The sequence below is a fragment of the Callithrix jacchus genome, chromosome 5 (assembly GCF_049354715.1).
Source record: "Callithrix jacchus isolate 240 chromosome 5, calJac240_pri, whole genome shotgun sequence".
NCBI classification, from domain to species: domain Eukaryota; kingdom Metazoa; phylum Chordata; class Mammalia; order Primates; family Cebidae; genus Callithrix; species Callithrix jacchus.
Genome location: NC_133506.1, coordinates 151,769,557 through 151,796,132, shown reverse-complemented (window position 1 = coordinate 151,796,132; position 26,576 = coordinate 151,769,557). Strand labels below are relative to the sequence as shown.

Here is a 26,576-nt window from a genome sequence, read left to right as displayed (position 1 = left end):
CTTTTTTTTTTTTTTTTTTTTTGAGACAGAGTTTCACTGTTGTTACCCAGACTGGAGTGCAATGGCACGATCTCGGCTCACCGCAACCTCCACCTCCTGGGTTCAAGCAATTCTCCTGCCTCAGCCTCCCGAGTAGCTGGGACTACAGGCGCGTACCACCATGTCCAGCTAATTTTTGTATTTTTAGTAGAGACGGGGTTTCACCTCATTGGCCAGGATGGTCTCGATCTCTTGACCTCATGATCCACCTGCCTCGGCCTCCCAAAGTGCTGGGATTATAGGCGTGAGCCACCGCGCCTGGGCTATGTTCTTATTGGCAATTTGTATACCTTCTTTGGAGCTATGTCTACTCCATTGGCTTTATATGTCCATCTAAAGACATATAAAGACATGGGCAAGGATAAAGATATATTCAAGACCTTGCCCATTTGGAGGCGTTTCTCCAGAGAAGCTATATATATGTGTGTGTATGTATATATACATATATATGTGTGTGTATGTATATATACATACATATACATACATACATATAATTTTATATACAATAAAATTATATATATATATTTTGTTTGTTTTTTTCCTGTCACCCAGGCTGGAATGTGGTGGCCTGATCTCAACTCACTGCAGCCTCTACCACCTAGGCTCAGATCCTCCCATGTCCCACTTCAGCCTCCCAAGTAGCTGGAACTACAGGGACACATCACCACACCCGGCTAATTTTGTTTTATTTTTTAGTAGAGACAAAGTTTCTTAGTTTCACTATGTTGCCCCAGGCTAGTCTCAAACTCCTGGGCTCAAGAGATCCTCCTGTCTTGCTTCTGAAAGTGCTGGGATTACAGGTGTGAACCACCATGTCCGGCGTTGTGATGTCTTAATCAAGTTGTTTGTGTTGTTGTTTTGTTGCTATTGCTGAGTTGCAGCAGTTCTTTATATATTCCAAATATTAATCCTTTATCAGATATGTGATTTACAAATACTTCTTCCCGTATTTCCATGGGTTTCCCTTTCACTCTGTTGATTGTCCTACAATACACAATAGTTTTGAATTTTGATGTAGCCTAATTTACCTATGTTTTTTTAATTTTTTCTTTTCTTTTTGAAACAGGGTCTCACTCTGTCACCCAGGCAGGAGTGCAATGGCGTGATCTTGGCTCTCTACAAACTCTGCCTCCCACGCTCAAGCAATTCTCCTGACTCAGCCTCCTGAGTAGCTGGGACTACAGGAGCCCATCAACATGCTCAGCCAATTTTTGTATTTTTAGTAGAGATGTGGTTTCACCATGTTGCTCAGGCTGGAATCGAACTCCTGAGCTCAGGTGATCCACACCCCCCCCAGCCTTCCAAAGTGCTGGGATTACAGAAGTGAGCCACCGTGACCAACCCCTATTTTTTTCTTTTTTTGACTGCTTTTAGTGTCATATCTATAAAATCTTTGGCAAAACCAATGTCATGAAGCTTTTCACTCATATTTTCTACAATTTTTGTAATTTTAGGTCTCATGCTTAGGTCTTTGATCTATCACTTTTTTTATTGCGGTGAAATAAATATAACATTATATTTATTATTTTAACCAGCTGCAAAAGTGTAATTCAGCTGTTGCTACCACTTTTTAACTCTTGGGATCTCATCCTTGGGGGAATAAATTATAAAGTTTTGGTTGTCTGTCATCTAAGCAATGATAAAATCAATCATCTATCCAATGTGACCAGGTTATGCCTTTTAGGATGGTATGTCCATGACACCTCAGATGAAGCAAAGCAGCCTATTAGACACGGACAGATGGCCCTAAAATCCTTCTGCCAAAGCTCCATCTCTCTTCTTTATTTTTATTGTAAGCTGACCATGCAGATTGATTAACCCAATTCTTAAGATTATTTTTTGGTAGATAACAGTTGCCTTCACTTGTTAGAATCAAGTAAAAAATCTTCTCCCCACAGCCTTGAGACCAAGTTTCTGTCTTAATACTTACAGCTATATTAAACAAACATTTTTGTTTAGCAAGCAGGCACAGAAGAGCTTATAGAGCCTACTTAGTAAGCCTGATGACCACTGTTAGTCCTTCTAGTGCTCTGACTTCTATGTTGTATGAAAGGTTCTTTTCGGGCAGATGCTATAGTTTTCACAGTCGGCATCAGAAAACAAGAATTCCTACTGACTTATGGTTAAATGTCATCTCAACAGGTGGGGGCTATAGTCTTCATTCTGTTCTTATCATTTGTTCAGTAAAGGCAGGGATTGTCTCTAAAATATTTTAGCTTGAATACTTTTAATTTCACCAATGAGAATTCATTTCTTATGGTTTTCACATTTACAACCCATTAGTTTTGAAAAGTCACTTATGAGATTAATGAGTAAAGCAGGGTTGATGGAGGTATAAATAGCTAAAGGGGTGGTTGTAATCCCTCTAAACACAGTCTTTTTTTTTTGAGATGGAGTTTCGCTCTTGTTACCCAGGCTGGAGTGCAATGACGCGATCTCAGCTCACTGCAACCTCTGCCTCCTGGGTTCAGGCAATTCTCCTGCCTCAGCCTCCTGAGTAGCTGGGATTACAGGCGTGCGCCACCATGCCCAGCTAATTTTTTTTTTTTTTTTTTGTATTTTTAGTAGAGACAGGGTTTCACCTTGTTGACCAGGATGGATCTCTTGACCTCGTGATCCACCTGCCTCGGCCTCCCAAAGTGCTGGGATTACAGGCTTGAGCCACTGCACCCGGCCTTCTGTTCTTTTTGGCAGGCTCCTCTTCCTTCCTATTTATTCAACATTGTTGATATTGAGAATTTTGATCTTAGCCTTCTACTTTTCGTAGGTAATCTTCGTATTTTCCTTGAATCAGTCTGGCTAAGCCCAAGACTTCAACTAGTTCTTCCCAATACCTTCATCTCCAATCCCTCTCTTGAATCCAGACAAATCTCCACATTTGGTGATCTTCCAGGCAAATAAAATGTACCACGTACAAAATTGAATTCATCAATACCTATCCCCTCTTTCCTCACTACATGGCCCATTTCTCTTGCCAGTGTTTCTGTTCCTGCTTAATGACACTACGGACTTAGTCCATTTTGTGTTGCTATTAAGAAAATACCTGAGGCTGAGGCTGGGCAATTTATAGAGAAAGGAAGTTAATTTAGCTCCTGTTTCTGCAGTCTGTACAAGAAGCATTGCACCAGCATCTACACAGCTTCTGGCGAGGGCTTTTGTACTGCATCAGAATATGGCAGAGAGGGTCAAAGGGGGAAGTGGGCACATGCAAATATAGAACAAACCTGAGGGATGTCTTGGCTTTATTTTATTTTATTTATTTTTTTACATGGAGAGTCACTTTGTTGCTCTGGCTAGAGTGCACTGGCCTCGATTTGGGCTCACAGTAGCCTCCGCCTCCCTGGTTCAAGCAATTCTCCTGCCTCTGCCTCCTGAGTAGCTGGGATTACAGGTACATGCCACCACACCCAGCTAATGTTTGTATTTTTAGTAGAGACAGGGTTTCACCATGTTGGCCAGGCTGGTCTCAAACTCCTGACCTCAAGTGATCCGCCCACCTCAGCCTCCCAAAATGCTGGGATTACAGGCATAAACCACCATGTCTGGCCCCACCTCAGCCTCTTAAAATGCTGGGATTACAGATGTGAGCCACCACGTTGGGCCTCCCAACACCATTTATTGAAGAGACTGTCTTTTTCTCTGTTAAGTACTGGCCATTTGTATGTCTTCTGTTAAGAAATGTCTGGCTGGGCGCAGTGGCTCATGCCTGTAATCCCAGCACTTTGGAAGGCCGAGGCAGGTGGATCACGAGGTCAAGAGATCGAGACCATCCTGGACAACAAGGTGAAACCCCATCTCTACTAAAAATAGAAAAAGTAGCTGGGCATGGTGGCGCGTGCCTGTAGTCCCAGATACGCGGGAGGCTGAGGCAGGAGAATTGCTTGAACCCAGGAGGTGGAGGCTGCAGTGAGCCGAGATCGTGCCATTGCACTCCAGTCTGGGTAACAACAGTGAACCTCCATCTCAAAAAAAAAAAAAAAAGAAAAAAGAACTGTCTGGCTGGGCGCAGTGGCTCATGCCTGTAATCCCAGCACTTCGGGAGACTGAAGCAGACGGATCATGAGGTCAAGAGATCGAGACCATCCTGGCCAACATGGTGAAATCTCATCTTTACTAAAAGTACAAAAATTAGCTGGGCATGGTGGCACGCACCTGTAGTCCCAGCTACTTGGGAGGCTGAGGCAGAAGAATCATTTGAACCCGGGAGGCAGAGGTTGTAGGGAGCCAAGATCACGCCACTGCACTTTAGCCTGGTGACAGAGTGAGACTGCATCTAAAAAAAAAAAAAGAAATCTCTAATTAGATCCTTTACCCACTTTTTAAATGGGATTGATCTTTTTGTTTTGTTTTGTTTTAATTGTTCATTTTTGCTGCTGTTCAAATTCCTTCTATATTCTGGATATTGGTTTAAGTCCCATTTGTCTTTTTTTAGTTTGTCCCCTGTGCTTTTGAGGGTTTAGCTATAAAAAGACACATTGAAGAACGATCCAAGATGGCCGATCGCTAACATCCCGTGATTGCAGCTCTCAGGGAAGGCACGGAGAACTAGAGGACACCACACTTTCAGACAAATTCTGGTCGCTCACGGAGCAGAAGATCCCCCAGTGGAGGAAACACACGGGTGGCCAGCACGACTCTCGTGGCCGGTGCAGCGGTTCCGCCGGCACCTCGGCTCTCGGAGCAGAGTAAACAGGTTCGGAGGACCGGCACCGGCCCCCAGCACCACACCAGAGCCCGGCACAGCGGCTGAGACGGCACCTCGGTGAGGCAGCGCTAGGCGCAGAGTAAACGGGACCGCTTCCCCTTCTGACCGAGGTTTGGAGCCCCGGGAAGGCAGAGTCACCTACTACGGACACAAGAAGGAAACCCGACAGGAGAATCCTGGGCAGAAAAGCACCATCAGTTTTAACGCGGCTGCTCTGGCCCTGAGAACTAACAACCTGGACATCCACTCAGGAGACCTAATCTGAAAGTTGGTAATTTCAAAGACGAAAGGAGGATAAATTTACAATGACGGGAAGAAACCAGCGTAAAAAAGCTGAGAATACTCAAAGTCAGAACGCCTCTCCCTCTAAAGATGATCACAGTTCCACATCAACAATGGAACAAGGCTTGATGGAGAACGAGCGCATCCTGATGACAGAATCACTCTTCAAGGAATGGATAATAACAAACTTCGGTGAGTTAAAAGACCATGTTGTAGCCCAACGTAAAGAAACTAGGAACTTTGAAAAAAGGTTTGATGAAATCTTATTGAGAATAGACAACTTAGAGAGGAGTATGAGTGAATTAATGGAACTGAAGAATACAATACAGGAACTCCGAGAAGTATGCACAGGTTTAAACACTCGAATTGTTCAAGCAGAAGAAGGGATATCAGAGGTCAAAGTCCAACGTAATGAAATAAAATGTGAAGAAAAGATTAGAGAAAAAAGGATAAAAAGGAATGAGCAAAGTCTCCAAGAAATGTGGGACTATGTGAAAAGACCAAATTTATGTTTGATAGGTGTACCTGAATGCGGAGGAGAGAATGAATCCAAGATGGAAAATACCCTTCAGGATATTATTCAGGAAAATTTTCCTAAACTAGCAAAGCAGGTCAACATTCAACCCCAGGTAATACAGAGAACACCACAAAGATATTCCTCAAGAAGAGCAACCCCAAGGCACATAATCATTGGATTCACCAGGGTTGAAACGAAGGAGAAAATACTGAGGGCAGCCAGAGAGAAAGGTCAGGTTACCCACAAAGGGAAGCCTATCAGACTTACAGCAGATCTCTCAGCAGAAACTCTACAAGCCAGAAGAGAGTGGGGGCCAATATTCAACATCCTCAAAGAACAGAACCTTCAGCCCAGAATTTCATATCCAGCCAAACTAAGCTTCACAACTGAAGGAAAAATAAAATCTTTTATGAACAAGCAAGAACTCAGAGATTTTCTTACCACCAGGCCTGCTTTACAAGAGCTTCTGAAAGAAGCATTACACACAGAAAGAAACAACCAGTATTAGCCTTTCTAAAAATACACCAAAAAGTAAAGAGCACCAACATAAAGAAGAATTTACACCAACGAATGGATAAAACAGCCAGTCAACATCAAATGGCAGTAACCCTAAATTTAAATTGACTAAATCCCCCAATCAAAAGACACAGACAAAACCCAATGGCATGTTACATCCAGACCTGTTTCACATGCAAGGATACACAAAGACTCAAAACAAAGGGATGGAGAAAGATTTACAAACCAAATGGAGAGCAAAAATAAATAATAAATAAATAAAAAGCAGGAGTTGCAATTCTCGTATCGGATAAAATAGATTTTAAAGCAACAAAGATATAGTGGTAAAAGGATCAATGCAACAACAAGAGCTAACGATCCTAACACCCAGATACATAGAGACTTAGACGCAATGAGACAGAAAATTAATAAGGAAATCAAGGACTCGAACTCAGATCCAGAACAAGTAAACTTAATAAATATTTATAGAGCTCTCCACTTCAAATACACAAAATATACATTCTTGTCAATACCACATCACACCTACCCATAAGCTTAAATGAAACATTGATTGGCCATCATTAATACCCAATTTTTTTCAAAATAAAGCAATATTTCCATTTACTCTCCCTCTTTCTCTTCCTCTTTCTTCCTCTCCTTTACTTTTTTTTTTTTTTTCTTTCCTTCTCTCAAAAAAAAAGAAATCAACTTGTAAACCTCAAGATCCAGGTCGGCAATGTCTCTCTCATTGCTTGATTTCCTTCCTTCCCTTCCCTCCCTCCCTCCCTCCCTCCCTCCCTCCCTCCCTCCCTCCCTCCCTCCCTCGCCACTTCCTCCCTTCCTTCCTTCCTTCCTTTATCCCTTCCTTCCTCCCTTCCTGCCTTCCTCCCGCCCCCCCAAAAAAAAAAAAAAAAAGACACATTGACCAATCGAACAGGATAGAAGACCCAGAAATATATGTATTTACATCCAAATGATTTTTTTTTTTTTTTGAGACAGAGTTTCACTCTTGTAACCCAGGCTGGAGTGCATGGCGCGATCTCGGCTCACAGCAACCTCTGCCTCCTGGGTTCAGGCAATTCTCCTGCCTCAACCTCCTGAGTAGCTGGGATTACAGCCACACGCCACCATGCTCAGCTAATTTTTTGTATTTTTAGTAGAGACGGGGTTTCACCATGTTGACCAGGATGGTCTCGATCTCTTGACCTCGTGATCCACCCGTTTTGGCCTCCCAAAGTGCTGGGATTACAGGCTTGAGCCACCACGCCCAGCACGTGTCTTTGCTTAGGCCAATGTCTTGTGGTGTTTTCCTTATTTCTTCTACAGTTTTATAGTTGAAAGTCTTATATCTAAGTTGTTTTTTTGTTGTTTTTTTTTGACAGAGTTTCGCTCTTGTTGCCCAGGTTGGAGTGCAATGCAACCTCTGCCTCCCGGGTTCAAGCGATTCTCCTGCCTCAGCCTCCCGTGTAGCTGGGATTACAAACATGTGCCACCACACCTAGCTAATTTTGTATTTTTAATAGAGACGGGGTTTCTCTGTGTTGGTCAGGCTGGTCTCAAACTCCCGACCTCAGGTTATCTGCCCGCCTCGGCCTCCCAAAATGCTGGGATTACAGGCATGAGCACCGCACGCAGCTATCTGTAGGTTTCAATGCACTTTGAGTTGGTTTTTGTATATGGCAAGACATTGGGGTCTAGTTTCATTCTTCTGCATATAAATATTTGGTTTTCCCAGCATCATTTATCAAAGAGGAAGACAGCTTGAGTTCCATGTATGTTCTTGGTAACTTTGTCAAAAAACCATTTGTGTGGCCCAGCACAGTGGTTCATGCCTGTAATTCCAGCACTTTGGGAGGCCAAGGTGGGTGGATCACTTGAAGGCGGGAATTCCAGACCATCTTGCCCAACATGGTGAAACCTCATCTCTACTAAAAATCCACATATTGCCGGGCACAGTGCCTCATGCCTGTAATCCCAGCACTTTGGGAGGACAAGGCAGGTGGATCACGAGGTCAAGAGATCGAGACCATCCTGGTCAACAAGATGAAACCCCGTCTCTACTAAAAATACAAAAAAAAAAAAAAAATTAGCTGGGCATGGTGGTGCACACCTGTAGTCCCAGCTACTTGGGAGGCTGAGGCAGGAGAATTGCTCGAACCCAGGAGGCGGAGGTTGCGGTGAGCCGAGATCGTGCCATTGCAGTCCAGCCCGGGTAACAACAGCGAAACTCCGCCTCAAAAAAATAAAAATAAATACAAATATTAGCCAGGCATGGTGGAACATGCCTGTAGGCCCATATTAGCCAGACGTGGTGGCACATGCCTGTAGTCCCAACAACTCAGGAGGCTGAGGCAGGAGAATCACTTGAACCTGGGAGGCAGAGGTTGTAGTAAGCCAAGATTATGCCACTGCACTCCAGCCTGGGCAACAGAGCAAGATTCTGTCTAAAAAAAAAAAAAAAAAAAAAATCATGCTGGGCGTGGTGGCTCAAGCCTGTAATCCCAGCACTTTGGGAGGCCAAGGCGGGTGGATCACGAGGTCAAGAGATCAACACCATCCTGGTCAACATGGTGAAACACCGTCTCTACTAAAAATACAAAAATTTAGCTGAGCATGGTGGCGTGTGCCTGTAATCCCAGCTACTCAGGAGGTTGAGGCAGGAGAATTGCCTGAATCCAGGAGGTGGAGGTTGCGGTGAGCCGAGATCGCACCATTGCACTCCAGCCTGGGTAACAAGAGCGAAACTGTCTCAAAAAAAAAAATCATTTGGATGTAAATACATATATTTCTGGGTCTTCTATCTCGTTCAATTGGTCAATGTGTCTTTTTTTTTTTCTCTCTCTCTCTTTTTGCCAGAGTCTTGTTATGTCACCCAGGATAGAGTGCAGTGGCAGGAACTCGGCTCACTGCGACCTCTGCTTCCCTGAACCTGGGAGCAATTCTCCTGCCTCACCTTCCCAAGCAGCTAGGACTACAAGCATGCACCATAATGTCTGGCTAATTTTTGTATTTTTAGTAGAGACCAGGTTTTGCCATATTGTCCAGGCTGATCTCAAACTCCTGACCTCAAGTGATCTTCCCACACTGGCCTCCCAAAGTGCTGGGATTACAGGCGTGAGCCACCGCACTGGCCAATTTGTCTGTTTTTATATCAATACCATATTGTTTGGGTAATTATAGCCACATAATATATTTTGAAGTCAGGTAGTGTGTTGCAGAACTTTGTTCTTTGTTCTTGTTGCTCAGGATTGCTTTGCCTCTCAGGCTTTTTTGTGATTTCATGAGTTTCTGGATTGTTTTTTCTATTTCTGTGAAAAAAATGTCATTGCAATTTTGATAGGGATTGCATTGAATCTGTATATTTCTTTGGGTAGTATGTTCATTTTAACAATACTAATTCTAACCTGTAAGCATTTATTTGTGTTATCTTTAATTTCTTTAATCAATATTTTATAGTTTTCAGTGTACGAATCTTTCACCTTCTTTGTTAAATTTATTAAGTATTGTATTTGTTGTAGCTATTGTGAATGAGAGTTTATTTTTCTTCAGATATTTCATCGTTAGCATACAGAAATGCTACTGATTTTTGTATGTTAATTTTGTACCTTGCCAACTTTAGTTAATTTGTTTTTTCTGTTATGGCACAATTTTGACATATCAAATATTTTAATCTGAAGTAATTTGAGAAGGTCAAGAGGGCTCTTTGACCTTCCCCTGAGGCAAGTCATAAGACCCTCATGTGAGAGGTACCCTTCCTTTTTGTGGAGAAAAGGAGCAACCTTACTTTGCAAAATAGAGGGACACCGACAGGAATCTAAGCAAACAAGCCTTGCCAATTTTCCCCAATTTACTACACTCAGCACATCCCCTCTTTGTCCTATTACATTTTTCTATGACTCCCCTCTTCATCAAACCTTGTATAAAACATGGGTTTAACTATTTTTTCAGGTCTTCATATCCTTATGAAGGCTTCTATATCATCTAAAACTTATGTTAAATAAATCTGTATACTTTTCTTTAGTTTCAGAGTTCTGCCTGAGAACCAATGAGTAGAAGCAAAATATTTTTCCCTCCCCTGCAATATTCCATCCTGAAGGAGGAGGAGCAGAACTCCCTATCTTAATTTCGTTGTGCTGCTATAAAAAATAGCACATTCTGCTGGGTTTGGCCACTTATGCCTGTAATCACAGCACTTTGAGAAGCCAAGGCAGGAGTATTACTTGAGGCCAGGAATTTAAGACCAGCCTGGGCAACATAGCAAGACTCTGTCTTTATGAAAAATACAAATATTGTCTAGGCTTGGAGGTACATACATACCTGTAGTCCCAACTACTACTTGGGAGGCTGAGTGGAGAAAGATCATTTGAGCAGTGAGGTTGAAGCTGCAGTGAGCTGTGATGGCACCACTGCACTCCAGCCTGGGTGACAGAGTGAGATCCTGCCTCAAAACAAGCAAATAAACAAACACCCTAGAAGAAGTGCAAAAAAGAAAAAAGAAAAAAAAAGAAAGATAAAATAAATAGCAGAGGCTGGGTAATTTATAAAGAAGAAAAATTTGGCCTAGGTAACATGGTGAAACCCTATCCCTACAAAAAAAAAAAATACAAAAATTAGCAGGGCGTAGTGATGTGTGCCTGTAGTCCTAGTTACTCAGGAGGCTGAGGTGGGAAGATCACCTGAGCCCAGGTGGTTGAAGCCGCAGTGAGCCACGATTGTGCCACTACACTGCAGTCTGGATGACAGAGCAAGACTTTGTCTCAATAAATAAGTTAATAAAAATAATAACAAATAGCAAACTTATTTTTCACAGTTCTGGAAACTGCGAAAAACATCAGACAAATTCCAATATAAGAGCATGCTACAAGAAACCTGATCAGTTTTCCTCAAAATTGTCAAGGGCGCTGGGTACTGTGGCTCACACCTGTAATCTCAGCACTTTGGGAAGTAGAGGCAGGTAGATTGCTTGAGCTCAGGAGTTTGAGATCAGCCTGACCAACGTGGTGAACCTGTCTCTACTAAAAATACAAAAATTAGTCTGGGTGTGGTGGCTCGCGCCTGTAATCCCAGCACTTTGCGAGGCCGAGGAGGGTGGATCACCTGAGATCAGGAGTTCCAGACCATCCTAACATGGTGAAATACTCTCTCTACTAAAATACAAAAATTAGCCGGGCATGGTGGAATGCACCTGTAGTCCCAGTTACTTGGGAGGCTGAGGCAGTAGAATCACTTGAACCCGCCTCCTGGCGGAGGTTGCAGTGAGTAGGGACCTGCCATTGCACTCCAGCCTGGCAACAGAGCCAGACTCTGTCTACAAATAATAATAATAATAATAATAATAATAATAATAATACAAAAATTAGCTGGATGTGGTGGCAGTGAAGAGGGAGACCCAGGCTTCTCACATCTACTTCCCCTTTGACTACCATGCTGCATTTCAATAGAAGAAAAGGTTGACCGACTGGCACCTCCGGTTTTACCTTCCTATAGGTGACAGGCTAGGCCTTGGGGAAACTCTCCAGAAGGCACTGTTTTTACTTAAAACAACATCAAACCAGAGACCTTTTCACATGTGAGTCCTAAAACTGTAAACCGGAACCCTTTCATATGTGATTCCTGAAACTGTACACCAAAACCTTTTCACATGTGAGTCCTAAAACTATGAACCCAAGATTCTTCCACGTGTAACATCTAAAGTATGAGCCTATGTAAAGGCAGAACCTTCCTTTGTTAGATGAGCTGGGTTTTCGACAAATTACTGCCTGTTCTCTCGCGGAACAAACTCCTCCCTCCTTTATTCGGTGTTCGAGAGATGTTTCCCACGGCCGCTCCTGCTACAGCAGGTGCCTGTAGTCTAAGCTACTTGGGAGGCTGAAGCGGGAGAATCAATTGAACCTGGGAGGCAGAGGTTGCAATCAGCCAAGATGGTGCCACTGCACTCCAGAGTGGGAAACAGAGCAAGACTGAAGCTCAAAAACAAACAAACAGAAGTCAAGGTCCTAAAAAATAAGCTTAAGGTATTAAAAAATAAGTTTAAGAAATTGTCAAAGGGAGCCTAAGGAAACATGATAACTAAATATAAGCTAGTATCCTGGATGGAATCCAAGAACAGAGAGGGCATTTAGATAAAAACGAAGAATTGTAATAATGAATGTTATACAACCAACATATAACTGATATGTAACTTAATGTTATATATTATGTTATTGTAACTAATAAGTTGTAACAAGTTAATGTTAACATATCAATGTTACCTCATTAGTTGTAACAATGTAAGGTTAGTAATAGGGGAAACTGTGTATATGTGTGTGTGGTACATGGGAACTCTATCATTTGCTCGATTTTTCTGTGCATTTAAAACCATCCTAAAAGTATCAATAGTAAATAAGTAAGGAGAGCAATGGAGTACAACTCCCTGAACAAGAGGAATCCATAAATTCATACTTGTCATTTGCCGTCCAATAGTACCAGATATTAAACGCATTTAATAAAGAGATCTTCCAAACAGGCTTTGTGCGGGCAACAAGGCCGTTTTATTTCATGCTTGGGTGCAAGTAGGCCGAATCCGAGAAAGGACTGGCGAAGTAGGGGTGGGAATTGGTTTTATAGGTTGGGGCAATTTTTGCCGGGGCAGGGGTGTTACAGAGTAAGATCAGTTACAGTGGTGGGAGTAGGGACAAGGAGTATACATTACCATAAGTTCAGTAACAATAGCGGGTGGGGTTAGGTGTAAGAGTAGTTAAGATGGTAGGGTGGCGGGGAGAAATATTTACAAGACAAGAACAGTTAAGGTGGCAGGGTGGGGTGAGAAGTATTCACATGATCATAATAACAATTAAGATGGCAGGGTGAGGAGAGAAGCTCAATGTCCAGGGGAAGCTCCCCTGGGTGATCAGGGATAATGGTGAATGCAGGGTCGGGGGCCGGGGGGTGGGGGGGTGGGGGTGTGTGTGTGTGTGTGAGTGAGGGTTGATCAACTGAGGCAGGCAGAACTTCCGACTTTCTGGGTCCAGGCTCACACATGGAGGCCTGACAATACTGATAGTGAATAAATAAATAAGCAAGGTTCTGCTCTATAGCAGCATCTGGATTGACAAATGTGGAAGGCTTGAGGAGGTGGGAAAAAAACCCAACACGTATGGAATCTGAACCATAAGGTTAAGTTTGATTAGAAGCTGCTTCATCTCAAAGTATAACCTCACTGATTGCTTATTAGTTCTAAGGGGGAAAATATGCCGTGGAGAAACAGGGCAATACCTTGATGGGGTGATAAAGATTAACACTATTTTATTAATGAGCATCCTGTGCCTGCAGATATCACATACTGAGAAAGCCACAACCTCACTTAAATGTGATTGTTTCAAAGGAGGATGCATGACTTGAATTTAATTATGAGAAGACAAAGTTCGTAGCAGAAATCTGCATTTGAGATAAAATTCTTTGTAAGAGGATGGATTGCTTTGGTAAACCTCTTGATCACAAGGCTGTTAATCAAATGTATATATTCCAGACTGTAATTTTTTTTTTTTTTTTTTTGAGACGGAGTTTCGCTCGTTACCCAGGCTGGAGTGCAATGGGGCAATCTCAGCTCACCGCAACCTCCGCCTCTTGAGTTCAGGCAATTCTCCTGCCTCAGCCTCCTGAGTAGCTGGGATTACAGGCACCCATCACCATGCCCAGCTAATTTTTTGTATTTTTAGTAGAGACGGGGTTTCACCATGTTGACCAGGATAGTCTCGATCTCTTGACCTCGTGATCCACCCGCCTTGGCCTCCCAAAGTGCTGGGATTACAGGCTTGAGCCACCGCGTGCTCCAGACTGTAATTTTAACAACAAATGAAATTATCATCACACTGGGGATGGAGAAGGGTACATATCCACAGAATCATTTAAATATGAAGAGACGACCAGTTTTCCTTGCAGGGACCTGAAATAATGGGGGATGGGGAACCAGTGGAGTGAGGAAGGGTTGGAGAGGTGGTGGGAAGAGAAAAGGGGCCCTCAGTTGAGGACTGCCAGTTGTTTGGTTTGTATTTACTTTAAATATATATATTTATATATATATATATATATATATATTTTTTTTTTTTTAAAGATTGGGTTTCACCATGATGGTCAGGCTGGTCTTGAACTCCTGACCTCAGGTGATCCACCCACCTCGGCTTCCCAAAGTGCTAGGATTACAGGCGTAAACCACCGCGCCTGGCTGGTTTGTATTTACTTTTAATCTAACAGACATTTACTTAGTACTTGTTCTTACCAGGAACTCGCTGTTCTAGGTGTTTTTCACATTGACTCTTTTAATGGGAAAGCTCAGTGATTGGTCTGTATTTCCAAAAAAACAAAACAGCGACATGACACTAAACGATTTTATTTGTATTTTTATCCGTTTTTGGGGACCTGCGCCGCAGTAATTCTTTCCTTCCACAGAAAAGCATCAGCCTAAAATTACGCCAGATGGTCATTCGTAGAAACGACCGAAATCCATATGTGTGATATCAACTGCGGCGTTCCGTTTGAAAACTCAGCTGGTTCTTTGTCTTCTAGAAAGCCCTAAGAAGCAAGCGCTGAGAGCCGCTTATACATCTATTTGGGGCCGCCAGGTTCTCATATTCCCTTTTTCTTCAGGGGTGAACGCCAGAGGAGGTCGCTGCTTTCTTTTAACTAAAGTTGGTGTTTTTAAATAACTTCCCTGCTGCAGATCTAGGAACTAATTCCGGTTTGCTTTTGTTACCAATTTAGTGCGTTTCTCACGCCATGGATTCTGGGAGACCTAGTCTCCATGACGTGAGGTTTACAGAGCCGGCGTGAACGTCGGACTTCAATTCCCACAATGCCTAGCGCAAACGCCTCGTTGAGGCCTGGGTAAACCGTGAGGTGGCCGCCATCTTGCGTACGGAGGTGCGGCTTGTTACCCAGATTGCGAGCCTGGGCTTTTAGACCCTCCAGATCTCGGCTTTGGCGTTGTGCTTCCGCTTTTCTTTCACCTTTACAGAGGTTCGTGTCTTCCTAGAAGAAGGTTTTGTTGGGAGGTAAAGGTCAATGCGTAGGTGTAGAATAAGGTGAGTAGACGCCCCTAGGTGAGGGTGGGGTGGTGGCGTCTTTCGCTTTCTTACTTGACTGGACCCCTTAGCTGTAAACGTAGAAGTAAGCTCGGTGTGAATTTTCGCGTCTCAGAGACCTCCAGAATTCCTGGACAGGACCTGAGCATGTCTCCACTGGGACAAAAAAGCTGGGTGACGCACTTTTGCCCAGGCCGCTCGCTCTGGAAGGCTTGAGGCTTGGGGCTCGGGGTTGTGGATAGGCCACGCTGTGTTAACGCAACCCGCTTGCTCTTCCTGGGGACTTTTCTGAGACATTTGGAATGAGGAAATGAGAAGCCGAAAGGTGGCCTTAGGAGGAGGCCTGTTGCCGGAGGATGGCGTTCTCCGCGGTTGTCTCCCTCCAGCCTCTCTGGGGCCTGCTTGCATCGTTCTCTGGTTCGCTTTTTTGTCCGTTTCTTTTTCTCTCGTGTTAGTGAGGAACACCAGAGAGTGGCACAATGAAGAGGTCGGTAGAGTAAGCCTCTGGGCTGTACTTTGAGGTCGCTGAGATATTTTAGGGGAAGCATTCTTTTTTTCCTGAGAACAGGGTATTGCTCTGTCGCCCGGGCTGGAGTGCGGTGGCGCCATCTCGGCTGACTGCAACCTCCGCCCCACCCCCCGCCGCACCTCGAGCGATCCTCCCACCGTAACCTCTCGAGTAGCCGGGACCGCAGGTCTGTGCCACCGTGCCGGGCTAATTTATTGTTTTTTGTTGTTGTTTGTTTGTATGTTTTGTTTGTTTTTGAGACGGAGTCTTGTTCTGTCGCCCAGGCTAGAGTTCAGTGGCCCGATCTCGGCTCCCTGCTACCTCTGCCTCTCGGGTTCAGACAATTCTGCCTCAGCCTCCGAAGTAGCTAGGATTACAGGCGCCCGCCACCGTGCCTGGCTAATTTTTGTTTTGTTTTGTTTTTTGAGACGAGACTTTCGCTGTTACCCAGACTGGAGTGCAACGGCACGATCTCGGCTCACCGCAACCTCCGCCTCCTGGGTTCAGGCAATTCTCCTACCTCAGCCTCCCGAGTAGCTGGGATTACAGGCACGCGCCACCATGCCCAGCTAATTTTTTGTATTTTTAGTCGAGACGGGTTTCACCATGTTGACCAGAATGGTCTCGATCTCCTGACCTCGTGATCCACCCGCCTCAGCCTCCCAAAGTGCTGGGATTACAGGCTTGAGCCACCGCGCCCGGCCGGGAAGCAAATTTTATCTTTATGATAGACAATTTGGAAATTATGAACGCTTTGATCTTTGAGAGTTGCCAGATTTCTTGCTAAGTTTTTGTTAAGTTGCAACTTATCTCTTTTATTCACCCTTTTAAATTAACGCACTACACCCTTTTAGGAATCTTTTTTACACTAACTGCTCACAGGAAAGGTCCCCCAAAGACTGGCATTTCAGTTAATCTACCATTTGGATGCTAAGGAAATTGATTGTCTGAGGTTTGGGAGAGAACTGGAGCTATTTACTCTCAAAAACAGTGATTTTAAGTCAGGAGATGCTTAGGATGCGGTGTACCACAACCAGTTTGAGTATGTGTTAATTTAGTGTTGGCAGTTTTACTCTCTTATATACACAATTGTATATCTATATCGTAAAAATATATTACTGATTCAACTTTACGGACATACTTAAATCTTTTAGGTCCTCCAAATTCAGAAATGGATCGTTTAAAGTTGAGATAGATAGAGATATATATTTTAAAGAATATTCAACGAGATCCCTCCCATAAACCACTATGTTATGACTGTGCTTAAGTAAAAAGTGGTTATAAAATTGACTCTGGTGTTTTGGGAAATTGTTACCATTAAATATTTATATCACAAATTTAAATGTCTTTAATTTCTTGTTTATGAAGAAAATTTTATTTAGATTTTTAAGATATTAGCTAGTAATTATATGATTTATTTACTTCTCAGATGTCTTGTGAAATTGGAGGTAAATTCTTGGGACCTAGTGAAGAAGTTACAAGTGAACCACGCTGTAAAAAATTGAAGTCAACTGCAGAGGCATGTGTTTTTCACAATCATAATGATGCTGATTTTCACAGAATTCAAGAGAAAACTGGAAATGATTGGGTCCCTGTGACCATCATTGATGTCAGAGGACATAGTTATTTGCAGGAGGATAAAACCAAAACGACAGATTTGTATAGACCTTTGCATGATGAGATGCCTGGTAATAGACCAGATGTTATTGCATCCATCGATTCACAAGTTTTACAGGAATCGCGTCCTCCATTAGTATCTACAGATGATGAGATATATAGCACAAGTAAAGCATTTATAGGACCCATTTATAAACCCCCTGAGAAAAAGAAACGTAATGAAAGGAGGAATAAGGCAGACACTCTAAATGGTAAAAATGGCAGAGGAGGACAAACAGAGAAACAGAAATTTAACTCTGGAAAATCAGAGATTGACAATGAATTCTTCCAGTTTTACAAAGAAATTGAAGAGCTTGAAAAGGAAAAAAGTGATTTTGAGAACAGTTGTAAAGAATCTGAACCTTCTCAGGAACAATTTATTCCAATTTATCAGGGTCATAATAATGGTCTCTTAAAACCTGAAGAAAAGAAAGATTTTAGTAATAATGCTCTTTCATCACATTGTGATTATCAACAGAACTTGGGGAATGAGCCAGGCAAATATCCCTGTTATGGACAAGTGATACCTACATTTTGTGACACTTCATTTACTTTCAGACCTGAATGGCAATCAGTGCATCCTTTTATAGTGCCCCATGGTCCTCCTCTTCCCAGTTTGAACTATCATTTAAATTTTCAAAGATTCAGTGCTCCACCAAATCCACGATCAAATATTTTCCAATCCCAAGATGACTTTCAGATGCAAAATGGATATTACGTAAATAATTGTCATGTTAACTGGAATTGTATGACTTTTGATCAGAACAATGAGTATACTGACTGTAGTGAGAATAGGAGTAGTGTTCATCCCTCTGGAAATGGCTGCAGTATTCAAGATGAATATGTGAGTAATGGTTTCTGTGAAGTCAGAGAAAGATGCTGGAAAGATCCTTGTATGGACAAGCATAATGGAACAGACAGGTTTGTGAACCAGCAGTTTGAAGAGGCAAAGTTAAATAAATTGCAGAAGTTACTTATTCTTTTAAGAGGTCTGCCTGGTTCTGGGAAAACAACGTTGTCTCGGTAAGTAAAGGATACCAACTGAATAATTGGTAATTAATCATTTAAAAATTATAAATGGTATTTGTCACCAGCTGCAGTGGCTCCTGCATGTAATCCCAACACTTTGGGAGGCCAAGGTGGGTGGGTCACTTGAGGTCAGGAGTTCAAGATCAGTCTGGGCAACATAGTGAGACTCTGTCTCTAAAAAATAAAAATTTAATTTTTATTTATTTATATATTTTTTTGAGGCGGAGTTTCGCTCTTGTTACCCAGCCCGGAGTGCAATGGCGCGATCTCGGCTCACTGCAACCTCCGCCTCCTGGATTCAAGCAGTTCTTCTGTCTCAGCCTCCCGCGTAGCTGGGATTACAGGCACGCGCCACCATGTCCAGCTCATTTTTGTATTTTTAGTAGAGACGGGGTTTCACCATGTTGACCAGGATGGTCTTGATCTTTTGACCTCGTGATCCACCCGCCTTGGCCTCCCAGAGTGCTGGGATTACAGGCTTGAGCCACTGCGCCCGGCCAAAAATAAAAATTTTAAAACTGTAAATTTGTAATCAGTGACATGCTTTCTTGTTTCTAGTAGAAGAAAATCTTTTATTTGTTATACCTAAGAATAGCATCTGACAGTGTAACTATTTAAAATCGTTTCTGATAGAAGAAAGAAGAATTGGCATATATATATAAAGATTCTGCTAAGGGCTATAAAAAGAGGTAACACTTTATGACAGTGATGAAAGTAAATGCTACTTGAGAACTGTCCTGGCCTACCCTTTTAGTCAGCTATTCAAGAAAAGTTGGACTCAAGTGTTAGAAAATTTGGGTTTTTCAAGTTCAGCTGGAGGTAAGAAAAAAAAAAAAAAGAAAATTTGGGTATTGACTCAGTTATTTCACTTTTTCACCTTGGGCAAGTTTTGCTCCCTGTTAATGGAATAAATGATACTTCATTTTTCCAGAATTCTTTTGGAAATCAAATGAGATAACACAAGGAAGGGAATTTTGAATGTGTTGAGCACTGTGCCTTGTTTATACCATTGATTGGCAGAAGGAACTTTTTTTTGATTCCTTAAAATTCAGCAGTTTGAAGTGAGCAATATCTGAATTGGCATTAGAACTTGTGGTGGTTTATTGTAGTACAAGATATTTCAAATTCCTTTTTTTGTTTACATTTTAAAACTATTGATGCACTTGAGTATATTTATGCAATTGTGAAAAAATAGTGTAAAGAAAGCAGTCCAAATTTTCAGCAATTTATATAAGATGGTTCGAGATTTGTGCCAGACAAGGAGAAAAAGAAAATTTTTTGGTATCTTTGGGTGAGGATGGAGAAGTCCCAGAAACCATTTTGCAAATGTTTTATATTTACTAGCATGACAATCTATCTAAACTAAATAATTTTTTTTTTTTTTTTTTTTTTTTTTTTTTTTTTCAGAAAAAAGACACTAGAGAAAAATTTAATTTCTGATATTTCAAGCTGGATTAAAAACTGTGATTTTTGTGAATGAGTTAATTCATTCCAAAGTTAAATTTTGCTCTTTGTGTTTTGATTCCTTTTACTATAGTGAGGATTTTGCGGAGAAAATGAAATTTCACCTCTAATACAAGTTAGGAATGAGGTCTCACAAACATGGACAGTCTTCTAGGTTTAGGATATACTAGCAGAGAAAGTAAATAATTGAAATTTGGAAATTGGTTAAAAAAGTCTGCTAGTTAGGACATGTTGACTAAGAATGGGTACAGAAGAAATGGAAGAAAAGTTAGATTTGAGACAACATATTGGGGTATGTTGAAACTAAAGGTGAATAAAGTAGTGGAAATTCAATACAATTTAAAGGAGACATTGTAGTGGGAGAAATTAGAGGTGATTAGATATAATATGTCCGTTTATTTGACGAATAGATATGTAAGAATGGAAGTTATATGTAGTACCAGCAAGTACCATTTGTATTGTGAGTCACAGTTTACAGAGTATTTCCATATATAAAAATCTCATGAGATGGGTTGTTTTTTCATCTTAAAGAAGGAGCAGAGGCTAAAGGAAGTTCAGGTTAAGTGACTTAGAAGTTGCAAAAACTAGCAAGAGATCAAACTAGGAATAAGATGATAACATGTTTTTCCCTTGCCTTCACTTTAATGTTTAATGGATGTATAGTCTTACATGTGACTCCTGACTTAAAGGAGCCTGGTTAGAGGCAGAAATACCTCCAGGTCACCACTTTTTAAGTGAAGCGGTGTTGGTTATTTGGAATTAGATGTAAAGTCACATATTCTTTGATGAGGAATGGCTTCATATAGGAGTTCCCATTTCAAACAAGCTTTGACAAAAGAATAGAGTGAAAATTGGTAGATCAGAGTTGAGCTGATTGGGAGGACCAAATTATAAGACCAGCTGGATGCAATAGCGCACGCCTGAAATCCCAGCACTTTGGGAGGCCAAGGCAGGCAGATTGCTTGAGCCCAGGAGTTCAAGACCAGCCGAGGTAACCTTGGTATCTCAGCTACTTGGGAGGCTGAGCCCCTGAGGCTGCAGCAGTCCATGATTGCCCCACTGCACTCTAGTCTGGGTGCCAGATTGAGACCCTGACTCAAAAAAAAAAAAATTAGTAATGTTTACATTTGGTATGTGGTAATGAGTGTAGGCGGTTGGATAAAATTCAGATTCTTTAGAGGTAGTGTTCAAGTCTTCTTTACTTAATTTAGTCCTTGCCCAAATCTCAGTCAGCATGTCTCTAACGTGGTAAGTATTCAAGATGGTTGGTGATGATTCTGAGCAAGACAGTAGGCCGTAATAGCCTTGGCCATAGTTTTGGCCCATAGGGTGTTTATGGATTAGGATAGCCCAATAAAGATGTCATTTTTCCCCCTAATTGATGTATAAATTCAGAGAAACTTTAACCTAAATCACAAAGGAATTTTTGTGTAAAGTTGAGAAGCCAATAAAATTTGTTTGGTATTTAACTATAACAAGGACAGTTTGAAGAAAACGAGACTTATCCCACCAGCTATCAAAATATACTTAGAAACTACTGTAATTAAAACTTTGCAATAACTAGCAAAAGAACAAACATAAAATTAGATAGAGAACCCAGAAACAGGCTAGGCATGGTGGCTTTCACCTCTAATCCCAACACTGGGAGGCTGAGGTGGGAGCATCACTTGAGGCCAGAAGTTTGAGATCAATTTGGGAAACATAGACCCTGTTTCTATTAAAAAAAAGAATTTTTTTTTAAAGGAAAAGAGAATTCAGAAACATAGTTACATGTAAGAGAATTTAATATTTGATGAAATGACATTTTATATCAGTAGGGCAAAATAAATGGTAATAGGATATTTGATTGTTAGTTTGGAAAAATATGTAAAGCCCCTATCTTAAATCATTCACAAAAATAACTGCTAGATGGATAAAGGACTAAAAGTAAAAACAAAACCAACAAGGAAACTGGAAGAAAATACAGATTTTTAAAAGTAATTTGAAAGAATGGATAAAACAGTGGGATCTTTCTTACCACCCAAGAAATTAAAAGTGAGGGAATTTAAGAATTAACTTTGCTGGGCGCGGTGGCTCAAGCCTGTAATCCCAGCACTTTAGGAGGCTGAGGTGGGTGGATCACGAGGTCAAGAGATCGAGACCATCCTTGGTGAAGCCCCGTCTCTACTAAAAATAGAAAAAATTAGCTGGGCGTAGTGGCACGTGCCTGTAATCCCAGCTACTCAGGAGGCTGAGGCAGGAGAATTGCCTGAACCCAGGAGGCGGAGGTTGCGGTGAGCCAAGATCGTGCCATTGCACTCCAGCCTGGGTAACAAGAGCGAAACTCCGTCTCAAAAAAAAAAAAAAAGAATTAAGTTTTTTGTTGTCTTCTGTTTTAACTATTGTGGATATTTACAGTGGTAGGCTGAATAATATCCCCCTAAAGATATCCATGTCCTAAACCGTAAAACCTGTGCATATGTTGCCTTACATGGTAAATGGGATTTCGCAAATTTGATTAAGTTAAGGATCTTAGGATAGGGAGGCTGTCCTGGATTAACTGGATTGGCTCAATGTATTCACAAAAGTTCTTAAGAGGGAGGCAGGAGGAATTAGTCATAGAGAGAAGAGGTAAGACCAAAAGCAAAGGTCAAGAGAGAATCTATAGTGTTGGCTTTGAAGATGGTGGAATATCCCATAAGCCCAGGTGTGCAGCTAACCTTTAGAAGCCAGAAAAGCAAGAAAACAAATTCTGTAGAGCCTCCAGAAGGAGTACAGTTCTGCAAGCACTTGGTTTTTTAGCTCGGTGAAACTGATGTTGGGCTACTAACTTTCAAAACTGTAAGATAAATTCCTGTTGTTTTTAAGTTTGTGGTGGTATAGAAGTTATAGAAACTAATATACTTACCATAGTTTGGAGAGAGATGGGAAGAGATTATTTTTTTTTTTTCTCCTTCTTTTGGAGGAGGTAAGTCTCTATTTAAACTCCAGAGGAAAGACTTTCTTTTCTTCATGTAGGTCCCTTTATTGTTAATTCAGAGAGTGTTTAGAGATTGAAGTACCCCAGTAAAGTAGTCTCAGGGTAGGAAGTATACAAAGGCACTCAGTAAATAAGGAGGTAAATGGTTCGTGATGTGTCGATTTTACTAGATTTTGTGGGGTTTTTTTTAAATCACTTGTAAATGCACATGAAAGTATTAATGTGCACTTCTTAGAAATTTAAAAAAGAAACCATGAAAATGGACTCTTACAGTCCTTGTTTTGGGAACAGGCTGTCTTGGTTCACCACTTGTTTCTTAAGTGAGAAATTTTAAGTATAGAGTGCATTAGTTATTCAAGGCCATGTAACAGATTACCCTAAAACTTAGTTGTTTAAAGCAACAAACATATTGCCTCATAGTTTCTTTCTGTAGGTCTAGACTCGCTATAGTTACCAGGTTCAGTGACTCTAAGAATGCTGTAATTAAGATGTTGGCTAGGACTGTGTTCTGGTCTGAAGGCTTGATTTGGGAAGGATCTGGTTGTAAAAGCTCTCAAGATTGTTGCCAGGACTGAGTTTCTTGTGAGCTATGTTGGATTGAAGACTTAGTTCCTTGCTGGCTGGAGACTGGAGACTTCTTGCATTTCTTTGCTACTTGGCCTCTCTCCATTCACAAGACAGCTGACTGCAAGCTCAAGTCTAAGACAGAAGCTATTTTTTCTTATTAATCTGTGAAGTGGCATCCCATAACCTGTGTCATATTCTATTCCTTAGAAGCTAGGGACTAAATCCAAGCACACTCCATGATAAGATACAAGGTTGTGAGTACCAGGAGACAGGGATCATTGGAGGCCATTGGTTTTGGGGTCAAGGAGATGGCTTATCTTAGCTCTCCCATTACCATCTAACTTGCCGAAATTATTTCTTCTCCTGGATTAGTTTATTATCAAATTGGTAGACTTTTATGAAGATTAAACAAGGTCATAGATATATGTAAAATGTTTGATATGTAATACGTTCTTTAAAAGATAGCTATTTTTCAAAGTTTTGAAAAAAATAGAAATCAAGTGGCCCCTGAGCCCAGATTTGATATTTTAAAATTAGAAATTTGACTTACTCAAAATTCTAAATTTCGACATTCTGAGAATCCATTTTAGTATCTGACTTGAGAGTTCCAACACAGTCTGAGAATTATGAAAATACTAATGTTTTTTGTTTTTTGTTTTTGTTTTTTTTTGAGACGGAGTTTCGCTGTTGTTACCCAGACTGGAGTGCAATAGCACGATCTTGGCTCACCGCAACCTCCGCCTTCTGGGTTCAAGCAATTCTCCTGCCTCAGCCTCCCGAGTAGTTGGGACTACAGGCATGCACCACCAGGCCCAGCTCATTTTTGTATTTTTAGTAGAGATGGGGTTTCACCTTGTTGACCAGGATGGTCTCCATCTCTTGACCTCGTCGTGATCCACCCACCTCGACCTCCGAAAGTGCTGGGATTATAGGCGTGAGCCACAGCGCCTAGCCTAATACTAATGTTCTTAAATATTTTATTTTTGCTTTAGAGGCTTTGTATGACATTTAGATATTCCTAGATTCATATAGGTGCTGTTCTCAGTCCATAAAATAAAGCTTCATAGTTTAAAGTAATTCAGGGAATTTGAAAAGATGCATGACCAGTCTATGCTGCCTGGGAGGAAAAGTCTTTTCAAGTTAAACATATTCAACTTTAATTATGATTTATATATTTAAGACAGTGTTCTTCATAGAGATTTGTTCATATGTAATGTTGACTTGTTTTTTTTTTTGTTTTTTGAGACGGAGTTTCGCTCTTGTTACCCAGGCTGGAGTGCAATGGTGCGATCTCGGCTCACCGCAGCCTCCGCCTCCTGGGTTCAGGCAATTCTCCTGCCTCAGCCTCTTGAGTAGCTGGGATTACAGGCACACGCCATCATGCCCAGCTGAGTTTTTGAATTTTTAGTAGAGACAGGGTTTCACCATGTTGACCAGGATGGTCTCAATCTCTTGACCTTGTGATCCACCCGCCTCGCCTCGGCCTCCCAAAGTGCTGGGATTACAGGCGTGAGCCACCGCGCCCGGCCTGTTGACTTGTTTTAATGATATAAATTGGTTTATTGCTCTCCTACTTTTTTATTTTGAGAAAATTTAAACCATTTCTTAGATACAAAAATTGTGATTATCACGTAGAATATTATTAACATCTTAAAAATCACCTGCTAATAAAGTAATAGAATGGGAAAAAAAAGAAAGCATGGGGTATCTAGAAAAAGTGTTATCTGGATTTCTGGTACTGTTGAATATAATTAGATACCATGGTTGATTACAATCGAAATCTCTTTTTGGGTGATTGAGTTTTGCTTTAGAATGCTAATATGGCATTTTCGTATTCTAGTTTATCTGTATAAGCAGTAAGATGCCAAGTATGTCAGATAGACATGTTTTGGAAAAATCATAGCTGCTTGAAAAAGAAATCCAACTCTAGTCCCCCATAGAAGCAAACAACACAACCCAAACCATTAACTTTCATTTTGTTTGTCTGAAGTGATTTGAACTGTAATTCTGTAAGTGGAAATAGAGGTTTGTGCAAAAGCAATCACAGTTTTTTTATTGGCAATTTAATGGCAAAAACTGCAATTACATTCCCACCTATTAATATTTAAATATTTTTATTTTGATACAAGTGATTTTGTTTTTATGATCAAACATACCACTGGCCATCCATATTTGTTGGTTCCACATCAGTGAATTCAATGAACCCTGGACTGAAAGTATTTGAGAAAATATTGCATCTGTATTGAAATACAGTATAATACTTTTTTTTTTTTTGAGCCAGAGTTTTGCTCTTGTTACCCAGGCTGGAGTGCAATGGCGCGATCTCGGCTCACTGCAACCTCTGCCTGCTGGGATTACAGGCTTGCGCCACCATGCCCAGCTAATTTTTTTTTTTTTTTTTTTTGTATTTTTAATAGAGATGGGGTTTCACCATGTTGACCAGGATGGTCTCGATCTCTTGACCTCATGATCTACCTGCCTCGGCCTCCCAAAGTGCTGGGATTACAGGCGCGAGCCACCGCGCCTGGCCAGTATAAGAACTATTTACATAGTATTCACATTGTATTAGGTATTGTAAATAATTCAGAGATGAGTTAAAGTGTATGGGAGGATGTGCATAGTTTATATGCAAACAGCCATTTTATATCAAAGGATTGAGCAGCAAGTGTGGTCCTGGAACCAAGCTCCTATGGATATACTGAGGAAGAACTGTTTATGATACCGTTATAAGCTGAGGGATGGAGAGATGACATTTGTCAAGTCTTCCTACTACCATTTAGTAGGAAGTAAGTAATCTTGAATCATTCCAGGCCAATACTATTTTACTCTCAATTTCTTGTATTAATACCACCTTCCATCCTGCCAATCTCCTCAAAATTATACAGTGGCATCCAATTGCCTAATGGTTGAAGGAGAGGAAACAATAAAATACTTTCGTTGTTATTCTTGGATCCAAATAATTACCTTGCTGCATTTTCCCTATCATAGCACACTCCCAATTCTTTCATAGCCATTGGTAATGGGAGTTCTCTTTGAGTACTTGTTAATCTTGCTGTGCTTGTCAGTGTAAGGCGGTATCATTTTCTTTTTTTTTTTTTTTTTTTTTTTTGAGATGGAGTTTCACTCTTGTTTCCCAGGCCAGAGTGCAATGGCGCGATCTCAGCTCACCACAACCTCTGCCTTCTGGGTTCAGGCAATTCTCCTGCCCCAGCCTCCTGAGTAGCTGGGATTACAGGCATGCGCCACCGTGCCCAGCTAATTTTTTGTATTTTTAGTAGAGACGTGGTTTCACCATG

The 26,576-nt window shown here is 41.3% G+C and overlaps 1 protein-coding gene across 18 annotated transcripts in view; it reads left to right on the top strand.

Moving 5' to 3' along the window:
- Window positions 1-14,888: 14,888 nt before the first annotated feature.
- Window positions 14,889-26,576, top strand: part of N4BP2L2 (NEDD4 binding protein 2 like 2) — a 107,103-nt gene continuing 95,415 nt past the window's right edge. For 14 of the 18 annotated variants that reach the window (XR_013536209.1, XR_013536207.1, XR_013536210.1 and 11 more), the window contains exons 1-2: window positions 14,889-15,097; window positions 17,035-18,284. Coding sequence is in view for 9 of the 18 variants with exons in the window: in XM_054256750.2 (XP_054112725.1) it covers window positions 17,035-18,284 (1,250 nt within the window). In the remaining 9 variants the exon portion in view is untranslated. The remainder of the gene's footprint in view (window positions 15,098-17,034; window positions 18,285-26,576) is intronic. The other 4 variants (XM_054256751.2, XM_054256749.2, XM_078375256.1 and 1 more) reach the window with 1 other exon arrangement.